The sequence below is a fragment of the Anas acuta genome, chromosome 23, assembly GCF_963932015.1.
Source record: "Anas acuta chromosome 23, bAnaAcu1.1, whole genome shotgun sequence".
NCBI lineage: Eukaryota > Metazoa > Chordata > Aves > Anseriformes > Anatidae > Anas > Anas acuta.
The window spans coordinates 766,705-794,673 of NC_089001.1; the positions used below are offsets into that span (position 1 = coordinate 766,705).

A 27,969-nucleotide genomic window follows, 5' to 3' on the forward strand; every position below is an offset into this window, starting at 1 on the left:
AGGTAATGTCTTTGCATCTTGTGCCTGAAACCCCTTCAGTTGGTGCTTCCAGTCTTCAAATCAAAAAAAAATACTTCTTTTTTTTACATTTCTGTGAGAACCGTTTTCCCTTGCACATAATCCCACTAACTCACAAAGTATGAAGCTTCCCTAGATGTGCATTACAGTGCCAACACAGAAGGGACTGGCCACATCCTGACTGTTCATTACATTTTGTTCTGGCAGCACCAGGTAACAGCTGGTTTATATATGTCAAGAAAAGGTTGCTCTGATAAGCAGGAGCTTGTTATTCAGTTCCTACACAGGACCTATTTCTGCTGAAACTATATGCAAAATCCCCTCACTAAGGCAGGTCACATCCAGGCATTTGTAATTTATATCTGTAGCTGTGACCAGACCTTGAAGAGCCACATTCAAACGTTATGCAACCCATGGGCTAAATACTGGTGACACTGGGTATCGGCCTCTTCCAGAACAGAAGGATTAGATCGGAAAGCTGTGGCTCAATTAGATAGGAAAGCTTTGGATCAAGGTGGGACTCCTTTTGCAGCATAAGAAGACCACTGAGAGCGTGCATTACAGCTGCTTGGCACAGTCTCTCCTCGCTCTGCAGCTAGGACACATACTGCCAGTGCAGCCCATCCCACAGGGAAATGCTTTGTTAACAACACAGGAAAAAAAAAGGTAATAAAAGAAACCCACCTTGGCAGCCGTCTTTATCTCTGCTGAAGTGGAAACTAGGTGGATGTTCAACAAACTGCATAGAGGAACAAGGGATTCTATTGCTATGTCAATTGTATTTTAACATCTTTAGAAAACAGCAGGTAGCTGGAGCATGGATGCCTGCCTCTTCGTATGGCTATTGTAAGCATGGAGCTCTCCAGAGCCTGTATTGATTGCTAGCCAGACCTATTTCTGTGTCATTTTATTCATCTTACTGTATTTTATTTACAGAGATATTACAAAATAAATTGTGAACTGAGTACAACTAGTAAGTACAGACTGGATTTGGCAATGCCAGAGTCAGCATGGTAAAATTATGCTGTAATGGAGTTTCAGTTCTTTTAAAGTGAGAAACAAAGCTAGCAAGGGGTAAGGGAAGCTGGAAAGATCCAGACATTGCTGGAGTCTGACTTGGACACAAAAGCAGATTTAGATAAGGATGTACTTGGGCTTTTATTCTGGCTTTTTTCCAAAATACAGTCTTTATCTCATTCTCTATTTATTTAAATTAGGCACGATGTCACTCTGCACACTCTCAGAGACTTGGGCAAATCATATCTGAGGTGATCCTTGGCATGATGGTGCCTTCAAGTTAGGTAGGAAGAACTGGACCTAACTTGGACTTGAAGTTCACATCTGAGATGGACATGGCCGAAGATGCTGCTCTTGGCAAAGTGTCCCTGTTTCTACATTCCTCATGCTGTCACTCCTCAGCTCATCTTGTAACTCCCTGGGAGAGACTGGAGATCAAACAGTGGTGGGCAGAAGCTGCTGCTGGGCTGGCTGATGGCACACAGTAGTTGGTGTCCTCTTGGATCTGAGTGCAAACTGTGCAGAACCAGGTATCACTCCTTCAATTCCTCTCCACTTTTTTGGGTTTGGCCTTCTGTAGGATTGATCCTGTTTATTCATATTTACGCTGATGTAGCGGTCCCACCTGAGACTGATGCTCCCTTTCTTCCTCCTGCCCATTGCTTGTTACAAGGATTGGATCCTTAGGTGGGAGAACCTTCTTAGCCCACCTGGGAACCTCTTCCAGTTTTGTTTTGTTTTTCCTCCCTCAAGGCTGCAGCAGTTTAATACTGGTTAAGTCAGCTGGAGGTGAAGGCAAAGCTATTGCACGGAGTTTCCGCAAGCTCTGTCTGGCTCCTATTGCAAAGCGGAAAAGATGGTCTTGTCTTTGGTGAGATTGTGTCAATGACTTAACACGCAGGCCAGCAGCAGTGACCCATTGCTGCCTGCACATGGCTCTGTGAGCATCTGTTTAATGCACTCCAGGTTAGATGGCCACAGGCAACAATCAAGTGAGCGTTTCTCCATTTTTGCTTCCACTCCAAACACAGTGTGAGGGTAGCTCTTAGAAGCGCCCTTAGTATCAACGTCCTGGAGTCCAAAGGTCACCTCAAGGGGCAAGAGAACCTCCCTCCCGCCTGAAGGTCCTCATTACGTCCCTGCCAAGAGGTGCCTGGGCACGGCCCTGCTGTGGCACTGCACTCCCCATGCCCAGTGCAAGAGCTCAAGACCTCTCCACGGCTGGTCGCTTGTCTGTGTGCGTGAATGGCATTGGATTCTTTTTTCCCCTCATTCTCAAAAATGTGGTTATTGTTTTTCCTTCTAACAGTGGAGGATCTTCATGAAAGCTTTGCGAAATTCAATATTGAAGGTGGTATAAATAATTGGGTTGACAGCACTGTTGACATATCCAAGCCACGTAAAGGCGCTGTACATTGCTGGGGGGATGTTGCAATCGCAGTGCATGTTCAGGATGTGGGTGATGAAGAATGGGAGCCAGCAGATGATGAAAACACCTGGGGGAAAAAAATAAACAGATTGTGATTGCTGAAAACTGGAAAATTTCTGTGACTGAGAACAGCAAGCCTCCTGTCTGTGTGCTATGTCTGTCTTCATTCTGAGTACCCAAGTAGCAAAGAACTAATTTGCTGCTCTAAGTAGACTAGTTACAGTAAACGAGATCTGTCCTGCAGAGGTGCCAGCTTGTTGCAGAACTACTCAGCCTATTGTGCCGTAGCTATACCAGAAAGCACAAGGGCTTTCTCACCCATGCCTTTTGGCCATGCACACCCCCTGCACCGGGACAGCTTTCTGAGCCCCTTGTACAGCACTGTGTGCTGTTCCTGGCTGGGAGGGAGGTAGTCTGCCTCTCGAGGGCCACACTGACTGATGCATGCAGTGTAACTGTTTATGTGGAGGCCTAGGAGAACAAACAGTCCACACTGGACATTTGAAGTGGATGCCCTAATCCTGGGTAGCTCTTGGCTTTCTGCAGGACCACGAGACAAAGCCAACGTGCACTCTCACCAAGTACGATGGCTAGCATCTGGGTGGCTTTCTTTTCCTTCTGTTGTGACAGTTTCCTCCTGTTCATAGCCTTGAGAAGAGTGGTCCTTAACTTTCCATTGGGCATAGACTGGATCTCGAAGACCTTGGCGGTGTGGGGGTTTTCTTTGGCATGTCCATTCTTCTCTAGTTTCCCAGGGCTGCCCAAGTGTGCCTGCAGGGTTGAGTTAGTGCCCCGATTAGAAGCAACTGGCACAACCAGCTGGTGGTTGCTTGGGGCTGCTGGCTTGATGGTGGTTTTCTCAGGGGGACTGGTACTGGACACCATCTCCATTTCCATCTCCATGTGACTCTCTGCCTCCTGGACAAGAATCAAATGCCCACAACACGAAGACAGGTAAATATACAGGGAGCAGCAATGAACATTTCTTACAGACAGAAGCTGGGTGATGCTGAAAAAACAACCAAGCCTTCTTCTCCCTCCCTACCTTTTTTGGTAAATGCTTGAAGAAACAGCTATAAATCATTTACACGTAAGGGTACATTTGATGAGATCGACAGAATGCAGACAATGACTCTGCCTCCTGTACTGCACAACGAGGCTGAGAAATTGGAGACGCTGTCTCCACTCCCCATGTATTATATTTCAGAAGATAGGTAAATGAAAACAAAATCAACAAGCAAAGCCCAACATAGCCAATGCAGTCCAAGACTTAAAATAAATACTAGACGGGAGAAGAAAATCAAAGAGAATAAATGTTAAAATGTCACGGCTTTTATAGCTGATCTTTAGGTGAGCTTAGTCTGGCTTTTTGAGCTCTACGTTAAACCCCCTGGTTCACTCTAAGGAACAGGAAGAATATTTAAATTTTTAGATTGAACGGTAACCTTTGTTCTTAGCTTATTTTCTCCCACACTGCATAAATTCATTTTGTGTCCTGAGAAGAGACAAGGGGAAAGCTAAGCGCTCTGAAAAGCTACCACTTCTCTTTAACACTCACCACTTTGCGCTTATTAACTTGGAAACTCCCATTGGACTTCACAATAACTGTGCAGAGCTTCACGTCTTCTGGATGAGTGCATTTGTCCTAAGGGGCAAGCACCAGCTCAAAGGTTACACAAGCAGATAGTAATTAGGAAGGGTAGCTGGTAAGGGAGGCGAGTGAAAATACAAACACAGGGCATGAAGCAGAAATTAATCACTGACTACGGTGCTAACAGAAACAGAAAACTACCCTAGGGAAGCAGTAGTGGAAGCAAGTATCCCTTGTGCTTTTTACCAAATGAAGGAAGCCACAGATGTCTGGTTATGTTTCAGTCCACCGCGCCTTGCTGCTTCCTCTCCTTGCCATGGCCCTGGCCTCTGGGGCTATGTGGGCTGGAGGTAGCACCTTGGGGACCACATAGCCCTGTTGGCTGCTTTGCACATGCTGCAAGAGGAGAGTTTGGACTGCCTCACACTAAGCATGCTCAGCTGGACCCCACCAGCATCATGCCACTCACATGCTTCATGAGGCTGTGTCGTGGTTTAACCCGGCATTTAACATAGCACTCTACCAGCTGCTAGGAAGAAAATTAACTCTGTCATAACTAAAGCCAGGACAGGCTGCTTGCCCTGCAGATGTCCTGTTAGCAGGGATGGAGCTTGTACCCCAGCCATGTAACTGCCTGCCACTGAGCTTCTGCATCTGTCAGCAGGGCTGACTCAGAAGGTGGCACAGCTTGTAGTCTGGGGTGCCCAAACTCAGAGCCAGAAGAATGCAGTCGAGTTAACAGAATGGCTCCTAACGCAGACCTGCTGGAGCATCCCTGTGAAGCACCAGCCTGTGACCCGATAACCCAGCGCGTGCAGCTGGGCCTCCCAAACAGCTCAGGACGCAGCTTTCACCACTGCAATCCAGTACCTCACATCCTGAAGACAGCCTTGTTTGGGGAGAGGAGGAAGCGCTTTGGGGATGAAGTGGAGGAGGAAAGGGAAAGGATGGTGGCAGGTGGGCGCGAGGCCGAGGCTCTGGTTACCTTCAGCGGTGCCTGCGTGTCCGAGTCCAGGCCGTGGCTGCTGCGCTTGGTGTTGACACGCTTCCTGCGCTTGCGGAGCACCATGTAGATCTGCACGTACACCAGCAGGGTGACGATGAAGGGGACGTAGAAGGAGACAATAGAGGAATACACGACAAAGGCAGGATTGGCAATGACGCACTCATTATCATCTGGAAGACAAAAAGTTTTGGGCTCACTGTCCCTGCTGCTCTGGGCTAGCACCAGCTTCCCCGTCCTTTATCTCTGAAGAGGGGTACCCAGAGAGTGGGGGCCCACCACATCAGCCAGAATCAAGTTCAAGGCCAGCAAACCTCACATGTATCACTGGCAGTCGCACACAGAGCCCAGAGCCCCGGCTATTTCTCAGCCAACAGCTGAGAGCCTGCTGATGCCGGGCTGTTTGCAATCCCGTCCTCCCATGAAACTGCCAGCTCAATTGCCATTTCCATTCTCTCCTGTCTCAATGAAGACATTTGCTCCATGCCTTTCCTTATTATGTTTTAATGCAACACAGATTTGGTTTTTGTAGCAGACAAACATTAATGTGACATTGACCAGCATCATGTAAGCTTCATCTCACTGCAGATCCAAGGCCTCTGCCACCCTGGTATGGTACAAGGAGAGATGAAACAGAACCAGCTGGCATATCCTGGACTGCTGTGGGGAGGGCATACCTGAAACAGGGATGGATGCATCCCAGGACACCTAAAACCGGACTCAGACCTTCACTCCTATCTTGTAACAGAAGACTATCTGGGGAGCTAGTAACGCCAGGTTGATGCCAACAGCCATCTGCAGGTGGCATAACTCACCTGCGGTGTTGAGGCCAAACAGGAGAGGGCAGGAGATGGCAAACGAAAGCACCCAGACCACAGCAATCATGACGGTGACCCTGCGCTTGGAGCTGTAGCGGGTGTTGTACAGCATTGGCATCGCTACCGCTGTGTACCTGCAGAGTGAAGACACAAACCCAGGCTTTGGTCATGCTGCAAGTGCCAACAAGCTTTACAGGAAAGCACAGCTGGTTACTGTGTCTGAAGGTTTGGAGCAGCACAAGAACACAGAGTGAATCAGGAACCTCCATCTCCGACATCTCCCCACTCCCTGCTTTGGAAGGCGTGAGGCTGGGGTCTGGGCAGCACAGCTTTTTCTCTTCTACTCCTTCCCAGCTCCTGCCTGCCCACTGCTCCACCACTCACACTTACAAACAGAAGGACTGAACTAGTGTAGATAGACGCAGACAGCCATTTATATTCTCAGGTGGTGTTTCTGTGACTGTTTCTGAAAGAATCCTGCTCAGCCCTCACAGAATGTTAGAGATTGGAAAGGACTTGGAAAGATCACCCAGTCCAACCCCCCTGCCACAGCAGGAACACCTAGATCACATCACACAAACACATCCAGGCAGGTTTTGAGTGTTTTCAGAGAAAGGGACTCCACAAACCCCCTGGTCAGCCTGATCCAGTGCTCTGTCATGTTCAACATAAAGAAGTTTCAGCTCATATTTAAGCAGAACCTCCTATGTTCCAGGTTGCACCCATTGCCCCTTGTCCTTTAATTGGATGACAGCAAGAAGAGCCTAGCTCCATCCTCCTGACACTTCCCCTTTACATATTTATCAATGTTAATAAGGTCACTCCTCAGTCTCTTTTGCTCCAAGAGGAAGAGACCCAGCTCCCTCAGCCTCTCCTCATAACAGAGGTGCTCTTCATCACTGATAGCTGCCTCAGCTGTGCAAGCCCAGCTGCAACCCCATCACCCTTCAGATCTAGTTTAAAGCTTTCCAAATGAGCCCCACTAATTCCTCTCCCAGAACACTTTCACCCCTTGAGATAAACCTTTCCCACGTATTGCTGCCAGTCCTTATGTCTTTTAAAACCAGTCATTAGGAAAGAACCCAAACCCAGGCCTGTAGCACCAGTCACATAGCCAAAGCTTTTATGGACTGGATTTTTATATTCAGTCCCACATCATCACCCCACAACAGAAGGAGGGAAGAAAAAAAGACCCTCACCCCAGACTCTTTCATGAACCACCCCAATGCCTTGAAGTCTTTCCTCATTCTCCTCAGCCCTCAGCTTTCTCCCCACCTGCCTGGAGGATCAGCAGCAGGCAGCAATCTGTGCAGCATCCTGGTGGTGTCTTCACTCCACACAGACCTCAGACTTCCCTTCAATGAGGACCCAGCTCTCCATGTGGCACCCAGCCTCTCCCACCAGGAGCCACCCTCCCAGGGACTTTTGTAGGCAGAGGCCAGGGGCAACACCCACCCCCATCAGCCTCTGGTGAGGCAGGGCCCAAACCACCTGGGGCTTCTCGAGTCTTGGAGTCCCCCAGGCCAAGTAAAGGTGGCCATGGGCTGCTGCCACAGAGCCCTCACCTGTCAATGCTGATGGCACAGAGGTTGAGGATGCTGGCAGTGCACATCATGACATCGAGGGTCATGAAGATATCACAGTGGATCCGACTGAACTTCCACTCACCGACCACCTGCAAACAGAGAAAACATGGTCAGGTTGCAGCTGGAATCTGGTCGCATTCCATCAGTCCCACGCTGAGCCAAGCAGGATTGTTCCCTGATCCCTTTGAGCACCTTGTTTTCTCTAGACTAAAGGTCTCAAATGATGGCACTGCCAGGAGGAGAATCATCCTAACCATCCTCTAGAGCATTTCCCTGAGGGCTAGTGGGGTTTTTATCCTTCTTGAGTCCAGCCTGTAGGTGTGTATAGCAAGCTGCACAGCCCAAACAGCAAACACAGACCTGGCTCCCGTTGCAGTGAGACATGGGAGTGCAAGTCTCAAAGTCAGGGAACTGTGCGGTAACTTATGTAGGTCTCTGAAGCATTACAAATAAGAATCAGAAAGGAAATACATTAATTTTATATGACAAGCAACCCCAATTGTAATTACAGCTTTTTGTTAAACTCTTCAGATATATATATATATATATATATATATTATACACAGCAAAGATAATTAATAGAAAAGCAGAAGGTTTCCTTTGTCCTTTGTTTCTTAGTTTTAAAATTGGGGACATAATTCCTTGCTTATCATTTCTTGTGAACAAAATGAATTTAATGCAGGCTGCTTTTTTTTTTTTTTTTTTTTAATGTCTTATATGTTGCGATAAATACAAATAATTTATGATAACTCTCCTTAGTTTCCAGCAGACTTTTTCTTTTTCCATATCTCTCTGTTGAAACCAAACTTTGAAAATAAAGTTTAATAGCAATTATTAGGACTACTGTATTTGGCATGTGATGAAAAAAGTATATTTCCCTCTAATAAAAATAGAGTCCTACTGCATTTGAAAATAGAATGAATAAGATATCTATTCTTTGGTTATTTCTGCTCTGATATACATAACCATAGGCAGCATGAAGAAGAAAGAAAGAATGACTGCATTGAAGCTTGAGTGACAGATGAACACTCAGTGATTTAAAAAGCACTTGAGACAAAGTCACATCAGTAACTTTGACTAGAATTTGCCCGAAGGCAAAGGTTTCCAGCCAGATAGAAGCCTGTGCAAAATCAGTTTCCTGAACTCCTAAATTTGAGTTTATGGAAGATGCTGCAAACTACAGCAGTTCTTTCTCTTAGTGCTTTCATTTATGTAGGGGAAACCTCAGAAGTTTGGAGGTAGGAGGTTTGTTTGCACCCAGAAGGATTTTTAAAAGGATTTTCTGTCTTTTGACATTCATTTCTGCACCACTTTGTGACACAAAGCCTAAAAACCATTAAGATATTTACAGAACAAAGGGCTCCGGACAGTTTTGATTTCAGATTGCAGAGCCAGCGAGGCACCATAGTGTGCCTAACACACACCGTGGCAATAGCTCCTCTGTCAGCAAGCACCGTCAGGGGTTCTGTTGCTGCAGGCTAGCAGTAGGTTTAGCAGAGTGTGGTTATGAGCACAGAGCGTAGAAGTCCATCAATAACGGCAGCAATCTAGAGGGCTGAATTTGTCTCACTTTGTGGGTTGAGAAATCTGAGCTTCCTGGCCCATTCCGTGCACATCTGAGCGCAGAAAGAGAGGAGCATCTTACATCATTTCTGCTTTACTCTTCCACACGACGTGTCTGAGAGACTCAGACGGCCCTAAGAGCCAGAGCTCCTCACAGCATGAGCCTCTGCTGAAAGTGGAGTGTTGTAAGAGAGAAATACAATAGATGAGTGTAACTAATCCCAGAGGCATTAACTACAATCACAACCAGCCTGTGGTCATGTTAATACGCTTTAGCACAAGCACAATGCTTTACATTTTTAAAGTGCAACACAAACAATAATTAACTAGAGTGATAATTAGTGTTGTGGTTTCCCAACAGCCCATATCATGTCAGTGGGCTTGTTTTGCTTCGCATTAATACTTAATGGACTGATTGATTATGGCTTCCACTGCTCGCCTCTCTGTTTTATCATTTTCTCTCCTAAACAAATGCGTGCATATAAATTGTAAATTGAATGGAGCTTTGGTCTTACGGTTTCACTCTTGGTTATGATGTATGGTGTTCCAGCTCCTGGCTGGCTGAAGAACATGAGCATCCCAGCAAGAAGAAAGAGTAGCTTCTCCTGCTCTTTCCTCTAGAGATGTATTTTTTTTTTTATTATTTTTTTCATGCTATTTACTGTTGCAAGGATAATTTGCTGTCAGGTAAACAGGTAGCAGTCTTGCGAGTATTTGGCTTTCACACAGCACTGTGCCACTCAAACATGGCTCTGTATGCAGAAGCACAGAGCTCTTTTGTACCGAAACGATGCGCTAACAGCAGGAATGTGACAAGCAGCTCACTTGTGATTCTGTTTCTCATATATTGTGACATAAAAGCTCTGGATTTACATCCTACTTCTACAATTGCCTGCTCTTCTTACTACAGTAGTCCTTCAGAAAGAGGTTTTGGATTACTGTTTGTTGCAGTTTTTTGAATGCTATACCCATGATGTAGTTGCAGATTCATTCTTATGCTTGGGAACGTATGCTTTGCCTGTGTAGTTTTGAAAATAAACCTGGTGTTCTTCCACTCTTGACCCCTATATTTATTGGACAGATTTTCAATGTGATTGGTTTTATCGTTCAGCCCTCTGCACAACAGTGTATTGTCAAGTGAATCTGTTGTTATGTGCACTTCCTGGCAAGATCTGATCACCTGTTAGGAAATGTAAAACACCTTTGTCTGGTGAAAATCAGGAGGCCTTGAAATAGCTGATGTCTGGGCTGTTAAACTTCCTTCTCTCCATTCACTTGCCACAAACACTCAGTACTGTGAGAAACGTCTGGGCCACCTACCTCCAGATAGACCACCCATGGCATGACCAGAGTTGCTACCAAGAGATCTGCCACTGCCAGGCTCACAATCAGGTAATTCGTGGTTGTCTGAAGGGCTTTTTCCCTGGACACAGCCATACACACCAGCACGTTGCCAAACACGATAACGAAGATGAGGAGGGTGAGCAGCATGGCATAGTAGTTATACTGAGGCTTCTGGTCTGCATTGGTCTGGTTGAGTGGCTTGCTCCAGTTCCTGTCCCCGATGTCACCGTTGTACCAGGAGAGGTTTAGGGGATCCATGAAGGTAAATGTGCCAGGTCCCAGCTCCACCCTGATGCAGAAAAGGTGTTGAAAAAACAGTCAAAAATAAAGAATAAAATGGTCACGCATGTGCTACCTCACTCCTGGAGTTCCCCAGATCCTGCTCCCCCTTCCCTGCGTTATGTGCAGATGGGTAGTGGACTGGAAACGTGATGAAGAGCCAGAGGGGAGGCAGAGCTGGTGGTCGCATGCTGCATGCCCCTCCTGGTGTAACGTGTGTGTTTAAGAGCAAAGGGTTGTGGTCTCTACTTGAAGCAGACGTTCCATCAAGAAATGGTGATGTGTCAGAGAGCACGGTTAAACAATAAAGGCAAGAGCTGTTTAGAAGCAACTGGAGATTTTGGTTGCTTTGGATTTGAAATTTCAGGTTTGAGAGATCTTGAACAGACTTCATTTCACTGCTCAGCACTTCCTAAAATCAAGTATTTCACATTTCTCAAGCTGCATCTCCATAAAGACCACTGTGATGTGACAATCTGGCCATGTTCTCAAGACACCCTACAGCAGGCCACTTCATTTTCTTAATAAAAGACAAAGCGAATTAGATTTATAAAGCCATGCAAGTGATCACAATAGCAAAACATTTGCAAATATCAAATTCACCTGGGAACAATGGTTTCTTTATGTTTCACTGAGCTTTTGTGTGCTTTTTTCATTCAAAGAACAATTTGTATAATAAACCCTGGAAATTTGTTGCATATGGGTCCTTAATAGCTGATAATTCAAAAAGTGTCTGTCTGACAGTGCTATCAGCGGCACTTGATAGCTCTACAAATGTCTTCTTAAAAACTGTCAAAGTGTCAGAAATTAATTAAATGGTAGCTTATGTGACTCAGAGTGAAGGGGAAAAATCAATGCTAAATGCAGCAACTATTTTTTCTTTTCTCCCATTGCCCTTTGATAATGCAAAGCTATCTACAGAAGGCAGAAACATGCATAAAATGCAGGATGGAGAAAAAAAATCAGGAACATAGAAAAGTATCTGAAAAGTATAAAAGCAGTGGAATGACTCGGTATGTGCAGGATCAGCCCCGTGGCTATTCCAGCGCCTGAGCTCTGACTGCAGTTCATTTCCAACCTGATAACTCCACAAAATTTCAAAACCACAAGTCAGGTTCATTTCAGAACCCAGAAGAAGTGATGTGAGAGGGTGTTTGCTCCCAGTGGGAGTCACAAAGAACAGCTCGGGCTCAGTTCTGGTTTGGGGAACAAAAACAGCTCAAGGTCGTGCGCATCCGTTCCCTGAGCACCCTGCCCACGTCAGTGGCTTTCGCATGAAGTTCGCGGTGTATAAAGGCAGAAGGGCTTCACGCATTAAAACTACAACGCTTTCGTTTGCAGCACGTCTTGCAGAGGTGTTTTCAAGACCATTTTGTGCAGGCCACAGTGGCATCATATTGCTGCACAGCAAGGTTATTTTGGAGTGCCAAGTAATAAGACAACCTTGTGCCTCTCCTAATTCTGTGCGATGGCTTTGGTCTGTTGCAGCTTTTAGCCTGGTGAAAAAAGGAGAAAAGCATGGGACTCCTTTTGATTGCAAACCCATCTGCACCACAGAACTGCTACACCAGCCACCAGCATCCTCAAACTTTGTTTTCATTTCAGGAAAGAGTTGTGAAATGAGGAAGTGGAGGATCTGTGCACAGCCAGTCCACCAGGTCCAGCTATCGGTGATTGACCTGGCAAGTCTGGGGGGATATTGAAGACCCTGAATAAATGGAACCAAAATTCTCTTCCATTTTCCTCTGTAGATTCTGTAAGATTTGTTTTTTTCTTTAAGTAGACCTATCAATAGAGCAAATATTTTTTGTTTGTTTGTTTCTCTTTTTCACAAGGGCTTCATACACCGGAATTTTTAAGTTTTTGGATCATGAGTCGTGACACATTCTCAGCATCTGCAAATTAGGGTAAACTGATGGATGCTGCCTGACATTTCCTGATGAGACATTTGCAACACAACCTCTCTTTCCCTGATGCTCAGATGGTCAATTGAAGGCTTATCCCATCAGCAAACCCCGGGTGTTTCTCCCATCCACCCTTCCCAAACCCACTGTCAGGCGAGGCTGTGAGCAGGTCTGCTCTGTTTTTCTGCTGTGGTTAGACAGAGAGATAAGATCAGCAGGGAATGCTGATCCTTCTCTCCACAGTTCCACAGAAACAAACAATATCACAGGAACAGAAGCAAAGGCTGGAGTTTGTGTAAGGCTCTGTGGAAGCTGCCGGTGGGGCTGTCTGACAGCGCAGCTGCTCTGCCTCTGTGCTCCTGCAGGCAGGTCAGCACGGGAAACGCTGAAAGCTTATAGCTGAGCATGGGAAACATGGAAAGGTTTGGTGATTCGACTGAATATATATATGTGGCAAAATAAAACACAAAATTCCAAATATTTTGTTTGAAATAAGGGAACTAAAATGGCACAATTTGTGATGGTATAATTAAAGGCTGTACCTAGTATGTATCTACATGGTAGAAAACAACAGTTACCTGCACACCTCTGTTAATCTCTGTTAATTCCTAATTTTGGACGGTTTGTGTTTTCAATCCTAAAAATAACCTGAATTTCTCTCTGGCATCAGTTGGCAGCGTTACAGTGGCCATTAGAGCATCTTGTGAGACTTTCAGTGCTGTGGTGCGGAGCTCTGCTTCTGTTGCTGCTGAGTCTCACGGCAGCACTTTAAAAAGCTGACTCAGAAGAGAGTGCTTTGTCCAGGCACCTGCAGGCTCTTACAGAGGCTGAGGGAAGGGACCAAAAATGCAGAGGAAAGGAGATCTCAGGGCACCTCGCTCTCCCTGTGGGACCTGTGGAGTGTCGGCAGCCCCAGGCAAAGCAGGGAGCCTCAGGGGTCTGTCAGTGCACAGACTCGGGGCGTGGGTGGGGGTAGAGTCCTGAAACAGAACAAATTATTTGGTGAATTAACGGCGGCAAAGCCTCTTTAATTCCCACTTGGAGTCCGCACAGACTGTGAGCGTGCTGGGGTAATCCAGCTGCGGATTTGCTGAGCGGTCAAGGGCAGGACGGAGCAGCAGGGTCGCAGCCTTGCACCTGATGCCGCAGCACAGCCGTGTGCCAGCACCACCCAGAGCATCTCCGCTGCCTTCCCCTGCATGGGACTTTGTGGCGAGCCCAGGCTGCTCCCCACTACACCAGCTTCCTCGAGAGCCTCTGGTTGGCACAGCCTGCTGGGGAGCTGTTTGCCACCCCGAGGAAATCAGCCCCACGGGTCCACATGCATCCGGGTGGAGGCTGTGAGCACAGATTTTCTCCCCTCTGTACCTAACTCCCTGCTCTGTTTGGAGACAAAACTGGAAATGGATTTGTTTGCACTGCAGGTATTTCTCCTTGGCTTCCACAGACCCTCCACTGCCGCCTGCCAGTGCCTGCAGTGGCTGAGCTCTGCACAGACCCACCAGCAGCACAACAAAACCCACCAGCAGCAGCACCCCGGTGCCAGGGGCTCCTCCTGCAGCCCCAGAGCATCCCCTGCCTCCCTTCCCAAGACTTTTCCTGCAGCCACGTTGCCCATTTCCCCCTGCAGCAGCTACCCAGAGGTGCCCATCAGGTTTCCGAGCGCTCCAAAGGCAGCTGTTTCACAGCAATCGATGTCTAAGTGATGTTTGCACAGTACGGTGCCTCCCTGAACATTGTCATTTTCCTCGGAAATTTTGGAATCAGTGGGCCACAGGGAAGCTGTCAAACTGCCATCCTTTCTGTCCTGAAGATGCCTCTGGATGCTGTTTACTGGGTTCCACCGAGAACGCTGCTCAAGCACCGCAGTCAAGGGAAATGACACGCTGGGGTGGAGGAGGGAAGTGGTGGAAGAGGAAGAGAAGGGAAACTGCTTTAGAAGAGATGTTTTGCCTCCCTGTTCAGGAGCACTGTGCAAGCCTTAGCTACCTTTGCACCTAGAGGTACAGAGACTGGAGACAAAGATATTTTTTTGGAGCTGAAATCTAACTCTTCGGCACCACACAGCCTTCGTATCTTCCCTTCATCTCCTTGCAAAAGCTTCTTGAAAAGCTTCCTCCTCTCCTGCCTTCCTCTATGGGTCCCCACTCTTCAAGTCCTTTGTTATTCAAAATCCAAGTGCACAGCATTTTAACCACAGTTATTGTTCACTTCTGAGTCAGAAACCTTGCTGCGTTTCACCTGGTCTTGTGTAATACCTAATTGTGTCTTCCTACTAGGAAGCTCCACCAGGAGCATGTTGTAAAGAGGCAGCTCCTCCTGTAAGTGCCCAGAACTAAGGGTTTGACGCTATGGGGTGTGGGGTTTGTTTTCCTTTTTCTCTGGCAAGATCTAGTGAAAGGGAGGAATTTGGTGATATTCTCCCCAGAGCAGAGGAACTGCACATACACCTTGCCTTAGCATGTCTTTCTGCCAACAAAATGCAGATTTTGTTTCCAAAAAGGCCCTCTCTTCATTCAAGACCCGCAGCTTCTCAAAGGCGTTTACCAGAACTAACTTTGAATTTTCCAAGTTTACCATTTTTAAATTAAAATCAAAAATAATGTTAGCAAGAAAAAGTTGTGTATTTTATTTTGAATCAATGAGGTTTTCAGAACACATCAAGACTTCAAACCTGTCACTTCTCACATTAAAATGAAAAAATAAAATAAAACCTAAGGAACATAAAATAAGTGCCTGCTCTGAAATTTTAGTTCAATCACACTCTTTTCTTTGAAAAGCTTCAACTCAAGATGGCTTGGTTAACCAGATTTGGAACATATTCTTTGGGTATTTCTAGGGATTTGATCCTCTATCACGATGTGGTAAATCCCGAGCTGTTCCTGCCCTGGGGAGGTTCCCCAGCCTGGCAGTGGCTGCTCCAGCTCCCCGGCAGCCGCTGCTGCTGGCCCTCCTGAAGGCAGGCCTGGCAGTTCACAGGCATCTCGGATGCAGAAGGGCACTTTACATTGCAAATCAGTAGATTTCCTTCCAAAGTGGAAGCACATATAAATAGCTTCCTCCAGCAATCATCTCCTTCCAGAAAACCCCATCCCTGCCTTTACCCACGTAATTTGGGAGAGGTTTGGCTCCCGCCTGGCAGGCTGCTGGGGCAGAGCCATTGATTCCTGTTACTCTGGAAGAAGCCGTGGGTACAGGGCGAGCTTTAATCCTCTGAGCATTTGGCAGATGAAGAATTTTGCAGGCTGGAGCTGCTCCAAACACAGCCCACTTCTTGAACACTTCTCAGCTTGGTGGAAAGGATGGGCAGACAAGGATTTAAATCACTTGTATGTGCGCTCGGTTCTGGACACCCAGGCAGACACTGCACAGACCTCAATTTGCAGTTTCAAGGCTGAACGATTCCCTTCCTAAAAACAAAGACCCCTTCCAAAGTCTTCTGCCAGGCACACCCAAAAGCTAATTGTGGGAACCACCAGGTCTTGTGCTGTGGGATCTAACCAAGTCCGCAGCAGCCACAGATAAGGCTGTGAATTAATAGGGTGGGCATCGCACATCGCTTCGCTCCAGTGTTCTCGCAAGGAGATCGCTGCTGTCAGCGACAGCTCTTCTGACTAGAAAGACATCGGTCCCAATTAATTATTGCATTAGTACAGACCTAACATCCTGTTTTGTACAAAAGGCCATTTTTCCCTAATTCTTTTATACGTATACCAATTCTATATCTCTGACTAGAGACTCTGACTAATCTAATCACCTCCCAGCCCTGTGATGCTGGTGATCCTTTTAGATTTTGTTAGACATTTGAGATCATCCTCCACTGTCTGCAAATAACCCTTAATCATTGGTAGAGCTAATTGCATTATTTCTGAGGAAATGAAAAGGATGAATCTCCTCTCTCCCATCTGCAGGAGTTATCTACAGAGGTGGTTGAAATGTGAACAAAATGTTTATTTAAGTCCTGGTTAAAATGTGGCAAATGGTGAAGGATTTTAAAAATTACTTGGTTCTGCCTGTTTAACGTACACTCCACATTTTGATGCTTGGTATTTGAAGAGTATAACTTAATTTGATTGCAGAAGTAGATTGTGTTAACTCCTCGGTTGAATAAACATTTTTTCCCTGCAGTCAGGCTGCCTGTGTTTATGCAGCACCTAGCACAAGGATGGTTCAGCACCGAGGCCTTCAGCCACACTTTATTAAAAGTAAATAATAATAATTCAGATTGAGGAGATCAAATATTTGCCTTCCACTTATGCCACCTAACATTCATTTAACATCTGCTCTTTTCATTGCCACTCTTGTCACTAAGCTTGTTTGCAAAACTGTTTGCCAAAAGAAGCAAATTCCAAAGGAAAGGGGAACCCTTCCCTTCCCTTCCTTTCCCTTTTTCCAAGATTTTGTGGGTGTTTGCCCTGAACTGTACGTGACTAATAGTTTCCACGAAGCCCCTTTTAATAGACTCTTTGTGCAGGCTCGAGGCAGCTGTGTCAATCACACAGCAGATCCCGTGACTGCATCTTCCTCTCTGTGCCATTTCCCCGTGTCTCAACCTTTGGGGTCCCTGAGATGAATTTCTGCCCCGTCCTTCCTTCCAAGTGGGCACAAAGGGCAGCCACAGTCAGTGCAGGGGAGGCGAGGAGGCTCAGTGTGTTCCTCCCACATCAGCCAGTGCTTCTCAAATTTCACATCCTAACGATCTTTAATCAGTTAATCCCTGACCCAAATCAGCTGCGCCTAAATCAGCTTAAACCCTGACTTCCAGCACCCACCTTGCTCAGCTGTGCAAGCAAAATGTAAGTGGAAGCAGGAGGCAGATCCAGGCTGGACCTGTCCTGTCACATCTCCTGGCACACAGCGGGCTCTCAGCCCCCAGGAATGGGGCTGGATCCTCAGCACACCGGCCTCTGCTGCCCTCGCAGTAGTGCTGGGAAGGGCTGGGAGGGATGCTGTGGCTCCTGCTCTGCACCACGGCTGTTCCGTGGCACGCATTTGTCTGATCATCTCAATCCAGCCTTCCTGAGCATCTTCCAGACATGCAAAGCAGCACATTCCCTTTCTTACGAGCAATATACGTGCAGCAATAATGCTGTGGCATTATCATGTCCCCCTCCTTGTTCTGTTCAGCCGGCCCATGGAGGCAGGGATCTTATTTGCTGCTACTTGTTGGGATATAGAAGCATGCGTTCCTAGAAGAATTATTGCTACTAGGCATGATTTCCTTCCCACCGGGAGCTTTGTCATTATTTCAAATGCATTTGGCCCCCAGCTTGTGGAGCAGAAATAGCATATGTACTTGGATCTCGAGCAGACATGTAAGGGAGGGAGAGAAAGAGCTACATGCAATATTTAAAATAAAACTCGCCTGGGAGTGCCAGGGCATTGATTGGAAAAAAAAAAAAAAAAAAAAAAAAAAAAAAAGGAAGGAAGAAAGAAAGAAAGCACATAAACTGTACAGAGAGTGAGCCTGCAGAGAGATACCAGCATCGGGACCCTCTCCCTGGTGTCCCTCACCCTGCAGAGGCAGGGGAAGGGAATTGCTGTGCCTGGCCGTGATGCTGAGGCAGCGACACCTCGCTGCCACCCCTCCTGTCCCCGGGGCACCCAAGGACAGCCCCTCCTGCTGGCACACGCAGCGGCGAGGCAGGCTCCAGAGGACCCAGGCACCTTTCCCCCAGCTTTTGGCTGAGCTCCTGGAGATGCGATGTGACAGGGAGTGTCATTCACAATCAGACAGCCCCGTAAGATGCCGGAGGTGCCCCTGCCTGGCTCCCTCACTGGGATCCTGGGAGCCAAGCGCTGCCTTGTGCCCTGCTGCAGCACCCAGCGTCCGCGGTCCCAGCCTCTCATGGAGGCAGAGGGGTGGAGAGAGGCTGTTCTTCATCCCACCGGTGTCTCAGGATGGGATTTCAAGCATGGGCAAAGAAATTAAATGTCTTATTGAACCTCTCTTTCAATGCTTTCCTAAAGGGCGATGCTCCCCTGGCTGCACTGAGCAGGGTCGGGAGGAGGGGAGGCTGTTGTCTGTGCTGGGGGTGCATTTTTCTGACTATTATGAACCATTTGCCTGGTGTCAAACAAGCTGCATGAGAGCACAGGGGGTTACACCATGTGTCAAGTGCTTCCATGTTTAGTGGAATTGGGTAATGGGAGGGCACAGCCACCTCCTTGTGCTCTCCAAGTCCAAGAGATGCTTGATTCCCCAAGTGATTTGAGGCAGTGGGGTAGCTCAGGAGGCCAGCTCGGAGCAGCTGCTGTTGACAGAGCTGCTCGCAGGAGCTTGGCCACATGAGTGCTGGTTTTAAAGCCATGCTGGCTGCAGATCTCGAGGCCTCTTCCTGCAGCCCACCGTGGTGGAGGCTTTTGCCAGTGCTCCTCTGGCTCTCGGCACACTGAACAGCCACTCTGGGAGGTTTCACCTGGTGGTTTCCACATCCTCTGCGGAAATTTCCCCCTGCTGTGAGCCATTAATGTACAAGAGGCATCAGTATACACAAGAGCCATTTAGCCCTGAAAAGTTAGTAAACCGAATTGGCGGAACAAACACCAGGGGAGGATGAGAAAGGAAACATCCCACAGGCTGCTGTTTGCACTGCAAAAATGCCTCGGTCCCCAGGGACCGTCCCCAGCTCCCCTCCGTGCAAGCGAGGGAGGGGAGAGAGCTGGGGATGATTTGTGCACTGACAGCTCCTCCGGTACAATTCCCTGGGTGCAGCTGGAAAAATCCCATGGCTGTGACCATTGTACCAAAGCACTGCCTAGGTGCCCACCTAAGACAGCAAGGACTTGGCTTAATCCAAAACTTTTAAATCATCCAGAGCAAACAGCATCCGTAAGGAGTTCAATTCATGTACCCAGCAATCTGGACCTGCTGTAGTTATGATTTCCATATCCTTTGCATATTCATTTAATCCAGAACGTCATTAATGGGGCTCCAGATAGTCATGAATATTTCCATCCTTCCTCAGGGGGAGCAGATACTCTTTCCGATGAAACATTACGAGGAGCCACTAATGTTTTTAATTATGGAGTGCTTGGAACAAGTAATTGTGACAGCTAAAGCAAGGCTAAACCCAGTGCTATCTTCAGCGGCTGTTTTATTCATCAGCACTGTAAATAAGGGAGCAGGGCCAACTAAAAGCAAAATGTGCATGGTGTGAACAAACACGGCCTGTTTGCTGAAGGTGAAACAAGCGGAGAAGTCCAAGGAAAACCTCCAGCAGGCAGTAGCCTTCCCCACAGAAATGCCTGGTAACATTGCCAGAAGGATCCTGTTCTCCTACATGCTCATCCTGTCCCCTTCATCTTCCCATCAAAGCTCAGTCTTGGCATCCCCTTCTGAAGAAATAATTTGCAGTGAGGTTCAGAGGAGGTTTTAATTGCTGTTTTCGACCAGACCCGTGTCTGATTCTTCTCTGCAAACTGTTGTGTAACAGTACGGAAATAACAGTGAATTTTCTCCTAGTGTTAAATATTTTCTCGTTCGGATAAACACAAGGCAGAAGAGTGGAAAGCCTCAGTCAGGAAGGTGTGAATGTGCCATCCCTCGCCCATGTAAAGCGGCCTCCTCTGCTGCTGCTGCCAGCTGGGGCCTCTCTGCTGCGTTTTGCAAGGCTGAAGCAAAGAGCAAGCACCAGCACTTATTATTTGGTTCTGAACACACACTTGGGGTGAGTTGGAGGGGAAACTACTGGTTCCCCATACCCAGCAGACCAAATGCTGAGCTGGACAAATTCTAAGCCCTCGTCCCAGCTGCCATTGCTGATAAGGCCTCCTTTCATTTACCTCGGAGCCCCTGGAGTAATTGATGAGAACACTTCCATTACACCCCTCCGTATATTCTACATCTCTTTTTGCCTCAGGGACCTCTCAGCTCTATTTGTTTTGCTGAAACTCGGTACATCTGTCCAAAATCACACCTACAGCAAGGATGCAAATCTCATGCAGTGATAAAGCTGTTAATAATATATTGACTATTGAATATAAATGATAAACCTCTCCCGTTGAGCAGAGACGAAGGAGGATGTGGAGCAGCAGCGTGCCAGGGCAGCAGTCTGCACAGCCTTGGAGTGAGTGGTTCTCTCCAGGAAAAACAGAAAAACAAACCAAAAAAAATCAACCCACGTCTGTAAGTAACACAGCTTGCTGTGTAAGCATGGGTTGCTGTTGTTGTTTCTGACTTGAATTTTTTGCTCAGCTGCAGGTCAGACACATTCATCGTGGTCGAGGTGCTGCCACGCCTGGCACGTGGAGAACATCTGCATAAAAAGACCTTTGGGGTGAAATGCTGGTAGAAATGGCCATTGCTGGACTGTCTCCAGCAGATATTTAGTCACTGCTTTTCTTTATTATTTCCTCCAAATGTTCTTTTTTTCCTTTCTTTTTCTAAAATGTATTTATTGTTTCTATAAACTGAGAGATTTTGTGTGTTTGTTTGTGTGGCCTTCTGAATCAGAAATTCAGCATTTAACTGAATTGCAACGTGAAGTACCAAAGGATCTTAACTATATTATTATCCCTTTTACATCGTTTTCTGTTGCTGTTGTAATTTCCTAATTGATTCTTCTTTCACACTAAGGGAAAAAAAATCTACAGATAAATAAAAATAACACTTGGAAGGATGGCAAAGGAAATTGCAAAGGAATAGACATCATATGTAGCCAAACATCCTCCTACAGAGTGAATAATTGCACAGCGTCATCGCATGGAGCTCTCTTTTCATTAGTAAAGCATCTTTCAAAGGAAATGCATATGGCTCTGTTTTAGAAAGGATATTTGGGCTTTACTGGTGATGGTAAAACCCTAATGATGGAGATGGCCTCCCTTTTAGGACCATTAATCTCTGTCGGAAGCTCTGAACCCCGTAGGTTTGCAGCTAAACAAAATGTTGGTGAGGAAATATTACTGAATTTGTACTGGGGAAAAAAGCAAGTGAAAAAACCTGTGAGAAAAGGGATTACTTTCTGCAAAACATTGATTCAGATCAACTTCCAATGGAAATGGTTTTGGCCGGGAAGTTTTTGGCAAGCCCTGGCTGTTACAGCCCTGCAGAAGCAGAGCTGTGGCTGGGGCACCACATCAGCCTTGTTGGAGTGCTGCCTCCCCCCCGCCAAGCTGCTGAACGAGCTCATTTCCTTTTGCACCAAGCGTAGCAACATCTCCCGGTGTACTCGAAGCTTTCTGAAACCACGTCGGTGGCAGCCAAGCCCTCGGTACAATGTGATTCCCAGCGTGCCAGCTGTAAAAGAGCACCAGTAAAACCCTCAGCCCTTCATAACCTCCTCTTGCTCCTGTACAGAGGTCTGGGGTCCCCAGACACGGATCGTGGCCAACGTGAGCCACGCTCTGTGAATAACAACGACCCCATCCGAACAACACGCAGAAACCTTCGTAGCACGGGGATTGGGATGTTGACTTTGTGATTCCCCTGTTAGTCAGATAATTAAAACCTTCCAATCGTTACTGTCAGTTTGCCGTTAAAAGGCACAGGCAAGGAGCTTACACACGGCCAGTTCGTTCACACAGCCCGGGTGTGCCGAGGTATTCCTGTACCACCACAAACACATTTTTAAAGCATCCACGGCCCCACATGCGTTATAAATGATGCACCTACTGGGACCAGGGAGGTTCTTGTTTAATTGTATATATGCCTTTTTTTTTCCTACTTTTAATGTTTTTTAAATTAATAAGATCACTCTAACCGAAGCTTCTCAAGCTGGCTGCAGGCACCCTGCTCTCTCTGATGTGGGAGAGGGCGAGATTTCCAAGCGTGGAGATAAGGCTCTACCTCAGAGGTATTCTTGCCTGGAGTGGCCACCAGAGCAAGCAGATAACAAGGTGAGACAGCTAACTTCAGGCTTCTGCAATCCTGCAGATAATCACACTTCTCTGGATTGTGACAGAAACACGAGAAAGCCTGAAATATGCAGATAGGGAGGTGACTGGAGGTCAGCAGAGTGCCTGCACCAGACAGAACCGTAATCTGTTCCAACTCCAAATTGTCTGAGAAATGTAAATAGAGTTTGGGGCCAGTGCTCGGCTCAATTACTTGTTCAGACAAGTAATTTGCAAGGTGTAATATATGAAGTAATGCATTTAACTTTTCCAAGACATTTTCTCAGTTCTAGCATCCCGGGGAACATGATTCAAAAACCTGCGATGTCGGTGAAGAGTTCATTTTTCTACAAAGCTGCAAATTGTGCAGCACATCCTCAATAGTGTTGATTTTGCTGATACATCCACAGCGCTAGCAGTTGGCAACCTGAAGCAGCGAGTAAAATCAAATACGTGTATTTATCAGCTAATAAGTGTGTTTTCAGCTCTTGGGGCATCTCCGATAGAAACAGCTGAGGCTACAGAGTCTGGGATAAATACTGGAACACACACAGGAAGGGAGGTGGGAATCAAAATGAATGGTAACTGCTGGGGCTGCACAGGCACCGCGCATTTCACTGAGTTCAGCAGGGCTGCGCTGCACTCTGATTAGCCCTCCCCAGACAGCAGTGCACAGGCCGGGTGTTTATTTAGCTCCGTTAGAAATTGGAAGTGTGGACGTCATCCCCATCACCCAGGCCTACCTACAGGGCTCGGCACTGTGCTGTGTGCCTGCCTGCCTTTATTGCTCCTCGCAGTCTCTCTCTCTTTCTCCAGTGCTACATAACACATCAGGCTGCATTTACATTTTCTGAATGGACTAATCACGGCTCTCTGCTTTGATAAAGAGTGTGCAGCCTCCCACATAACCACATGGAAACCAACAGGGAAGAGTAAACCAGAAATAAACCCGTTCTAGGGGGCTGAGAGAAAAATACCCACCAAGATAATTGGGAGGGATGTACAGCAGAGAAGCAATTGAACACATAGTCACATCTTTAAAAAAATTATAATGCTAAAAATATCCCGGTGAAGGACAGCAAGAGAAAACATGATTGAGGTGGAACAATTGGTAGGGGAGGTAATACTTATTAGCAACCATTTTAGATTGAATATAGGTTGGTTTTGTAACAGCACAAGGAGTGATGCATCTGACAGGACTTAAACAATTGCCTCCCCCTTCCCCAGAGAAGCTAGTTAGCAACACTGGCACAAATTAATCAGTCTCATTTGTGCGCGCCTAAAGAATTAGCCAAAGCAAATGCAGTTACCAAAACTTTTCCTTTGTAAAATACAGCGGCATTAGACCCCAGACAAATCCTTAGAGATCTTTCCTCCATACATTTCAAACCTTCATGTGATTTGAAATATAGCCTACTGTATTTTCTGCCTGTAGCCTTACAAGGATAACAACAAGAGATGAGACAAAGTTCATCTCGTCCAGCGTCTTTCTCCAATGCTAACCAAAAACTGGGCAAAAGCATAAGGATGAAGCAAGTGGATGTGGTGTTTTTACAAGCACTCTCTCATCATACAGCAGTTTCTATCGCAGGCATTCACTAGGCAAGGGTGCTTTCTATGCGTTTATTAACCACCGGTGGATTTCTTTCCCTAGGAATTGATATTGCCTCATCTCACCTTAAACCTTAAACTTCAACAACATTTAGGAACATTTAGCATCCTGTGGCAAGAAGCTTTACAGCTAAATTGCATGTTATATGAACTTACTCCCCATCCTGCATCTCCTAGCTATGAAAAGCCAGCTGTGTCCATGTGAGAAAGCCAACGCTCATTTCCAGATTTGCTGTGTTCAGAAGAACTTTGTGCACAGAGGGTGAAATTGGAAAAGAGTTATTATGAGGTGCTTGTAAGGTTCATGAGCCAAATCCGTCTTATTCATATCCGAAGAGCTACAAACACTTGTGCCTTTGAAGATAAGTATTTTTTTAATTCCTTGTTCTATTAGAGAATTTGTATGTAAGATTTGTCAAAAACATTCTGATTTACATAGAGAAGTGTATGAGAAAAAGGGTAAGTCAAGCAAAAGGTTGTCAGAGATGAGCAAGCAAAAGCTTTGTGGAAATAGAGTAGAGCTTAGAAGTGCATTGCATGGCTTCCTTCACACAGTGGAGATAAAAACATCCAAATGTTTCCAAGTAATATGAAATTCTGCTCTCTTCTGGAGGAAGATTGATTTTGTAAGGTTTGGTTGGTTTTGTTTGTTTGTTTGTTTGTTTCCCATCGAACTATTCCCTGCAGAAGCAGCTTCAGGAGATAATTCTGTGTAGTACCTCGGATGCCAAGGGTGAGAAAGCCTCGGGGTAAGGCAGCTCTTATCTGCTCCTCGGGGTTACTAAAACCCCAGGGTGATTGGGCTGTTACACAGTGTGGGCTCTCCTCCGTCCAGTGGCACTGAAGTGACCCATTTGGCAGCAAGGGCCTTTAAAATAAGGCAGTCCCTTTATTTATTTATTTATTTAATTAATTATTTTTAATCCAGTGGTGAACACAGGGGCACCCAGGGTAATTATCCTTTCCAAGAGTAGGTTTTACCATAGAGACAGCAATTCCCTGTGGCCTTTTGAGACATGTCAAAATATAGGCAATATAAACTCTTTAAAAGCAAATTTGAATCCCAAAGTTTAAGTAAACAGAGCGTTGGATTTTGGTTGTTTTTATACAAAGGTGTGATTTTAGAAGAATGCACAGGAAATGGTAGCTACGTGCAGGGCCTTTCTGCTCATCGCAGCCTGTGCCACTGCTCAGCCCTTTCAACCTGACTGCAGGACGCTGCTGTTCCCTCGCAGTTGCGTTTAGCAGCACGTTGATCGCTGGGGTTATCTACTGACCGGTGCCTTTGGTAACGGCAGGAGCAACCTGAGTCTGCTGCCCTGTGAGGATGTGAGGAGGAACACAGCAAACCCGCAATGAAGTGCCACGAAGGGAAGTGCTGACTGTCTTTGCCAGGCAGGTGTCTCCTGCTTCAGCCAAGCTGGGAAGGATTCAAGTGCAATCTCCGTGCCGGCTGCCAGGCATGCAGTGCGTGCAGAGTGAGCGGATGGCCAGCTGTGATCCCCTCACGGGTGGAGCACATGAAGGAAATCACCTTCCCTGTGCATGTTTGCAGGGATGGAACCTCCCCACGTCAGTGGGCTGCCCGAGGATTTGGGACAGGGTGAGGATTTGGGATGGGGCTGTGCAGCAATGCCAGGACAGGCACTGGGTGACCACCCGGTGACCATGACCTAAGCTTTCAGGCAGGGTATGGGAGTGACACAGAAGGAAAATGCATAGGAAAAAGGAAGCCGTTTGCTTCCAGATATGATCCATGTTTGCTACAAGTTGACCTGTGCTATTAACCCAGCCTCACCTGCTTTCCGGAGGTTCACGTAGTTCCCTCTAGGTCTGAAACATGCACTTCTGCCTTATGAATGCCACGGAATATCCAGAGTTGGAAGGGATCATCAAGTCCAACTCCTGCCATGCTATGTGACACATCACATAAGGCAAATCATTTATATCAGCTGATTGTGGCTCTACAGCTACCTTTATAAATATTAAGGGGAAAGGCAGTGTCCAAACTCACACCGGTAGAATCTGTTGATATATGGTTATTCCTTCCAGTTTTGCCATTTGTAGGGGTAGAGTCCTCCCTTCTTTCCTCCTCTATGCACCACGTTTGCCTGCCATGCCATCCGCTGCCCATGCAAGCAGCAGGTAATCACAGACTACACAGATCAGTGGAAATACTTTCACAGCAACTCTGCTCAGAAGGACGGCACATAAAGAATAAAGATTCTAAAGGAGCAGAATTTATGCAGCATGAAAAAGAAGATAAAAGGAGAAAAAATACACGAAAACTACAGAGTTTGTGCTATTCAGATTTCTTTGTTGGGGTTCTTTACACTCCTCTGATGGATTTAGTAATATCGTCAATAGACTTTTTTTTTTTTTTTCTAAATTGCTACAAAAAAACACACAGGCTTTTACTTAATTTAAGACGTGAATTCTGAACACCATTGTGTGGTTAAAGAGGAACAACTAAATGAAACACTGAACATGAGAGAATTGTATCCTATGTTATTTTGCAGTGAATTGTCTGTGCGATCTCTTTGATGAGTTATATCATAATTTCGTAGCTGGTTATTTATAAAACAATAAAGTTATTTTTTTCTTTTTGACTCCAAACCCTACTTGCAGAGCAGTGATTCATGCTCCACATGCTGCTAGCTCTGTGGCTCCAGGCTCTGCATGTGCGTAAGTCAGGCTGAGGAGACTTGACAATTAACATGTGAGGATGTGCGATCTGTGTAGAAACCACCTACAGTCAACAACTTGCAACCAAAATACTTCAGTGCTCACTACAATACGGTGCTGACCCAAAACAACCCTTCTGTCTGCCTCCCTGCCCCAGCTGCCTGCTTTATGCCGTTTGCAAAAAGGCAAATGCAACTTGTAGCTGAAGGACAATGGCAAATATTAAGATAGAAACAGGAACAATTCGGGCTTCCTTCATGCCACAGACGTTATTCCAAACCTCGCAGAAAATCTCTTCCCAGTATTTAAAGGAGAATTTCTGACAGCCTGCCTGCCTTTCGGGGCTTTTACTGGAAAGGGTGATAGGCACGGGTCTGCCGTGCTTCACTGGGAAAGATAGCTCCACATCAACACTGGTGCTGGGAAGCAGAGAAAGGACAGAAGCTTTGCTTTACGTAAAAAAATAAGTGTCATAAGAATGTTTTTCCTCAAACACTGTATCTGAACAATCTCACTGTTTTGGGGAAACTATGGATGGACCTACACTATATTCCATCTACGCGTCCTCCTCCGACAGTTTTCCCCGTCACTTTATTTGCACTGTGTGTACGTGAGAGCAACACTCAGCATCAAACTTCTACAAACAACCCCAATTTCTCAGCATCCCTAAGCGCATCTTTAGTATTTAAAACAACTGTTCGCTGCTTTGCAGTTAGTGTGTTAGAAGAAAAAAATAACCAAGATACTCTGTATGGTTTTCATTTCACAACTTGCTTTCACCTAGTCTGTTTAAAAGCAAACAGCCTCAATAGACCAGACGGTACAATGAGAAGTGTTTTCTTTTTTTGCTTGTCTTTATTTACCCTGCTAGGCAGTGGCGGTTACAACATCTGCTGTTCTCTCTATCACATTCCCGGCATGTTCCCAACGCTTGCATTCCTTGCAGAAAAGCATCAGCACTTCTCTTACCTTCAAGCCATAGGATGTCTCCAGCAGCAGTGCAGGACTTTGTGCCCAATAGATCCACAGCACCCCAAGTCTCCGCCGCGGCTCTCCGGGGTTTTGGGGCAGACTTTGGGGTATTCGCTGGCACTCCTCCCGACCACGCTCACGCAGCGGAGCAAACCCAAAGCTGCTCTGGCAGCTGCTGGAACTTGCGGAGAGGTTTCGGAGCGTTTTGCTTTTTTTTTTTTTTTTTTTTTTTCCCTGCTGAAATCCCCCGGCCCTTTTCCCCCGGCTCAGCGCTGGGTGGAGAAGCGGCGGCTCCGGCCCCGTTTCGCGGAGCCT

The 27,969-nt window shown here is 46.5% G+C and overlaps 1 protein-coding gene across 1 annotated transcript; it reads right to left on the minus strand.

Moving 5' to 3' along the window:
* DRD2 (dopamine receptor D2) lies at positions 1 to 27,969 on the minus strand. Its single transcript, XM_068659313.1, has 8 exons — positions 27,652 to 27,969; positions 10,346 to 10,658; positions 7,442 to 7,551; positions 5,874 to 6,010; positions 5,041 to 5,231; positions 4,023 to 4,109; positions 3,043 to 3,382; positions 1 to 2,531 (listed from the first exon to the last, which is right to left on the minus strand). Exons 2-8 carry the CDS (start codon positions 10,625 to 10,627, stop codon positions 2,338 to 2,340), a joined length of 1,341 nt encoding a protein of 446 aa, XP_068515414.1. The 5' UTR covers positions 10,628 to 10,658; positions 27,652 to 27,969; the 3' UTR covers positions 1 to 2,337.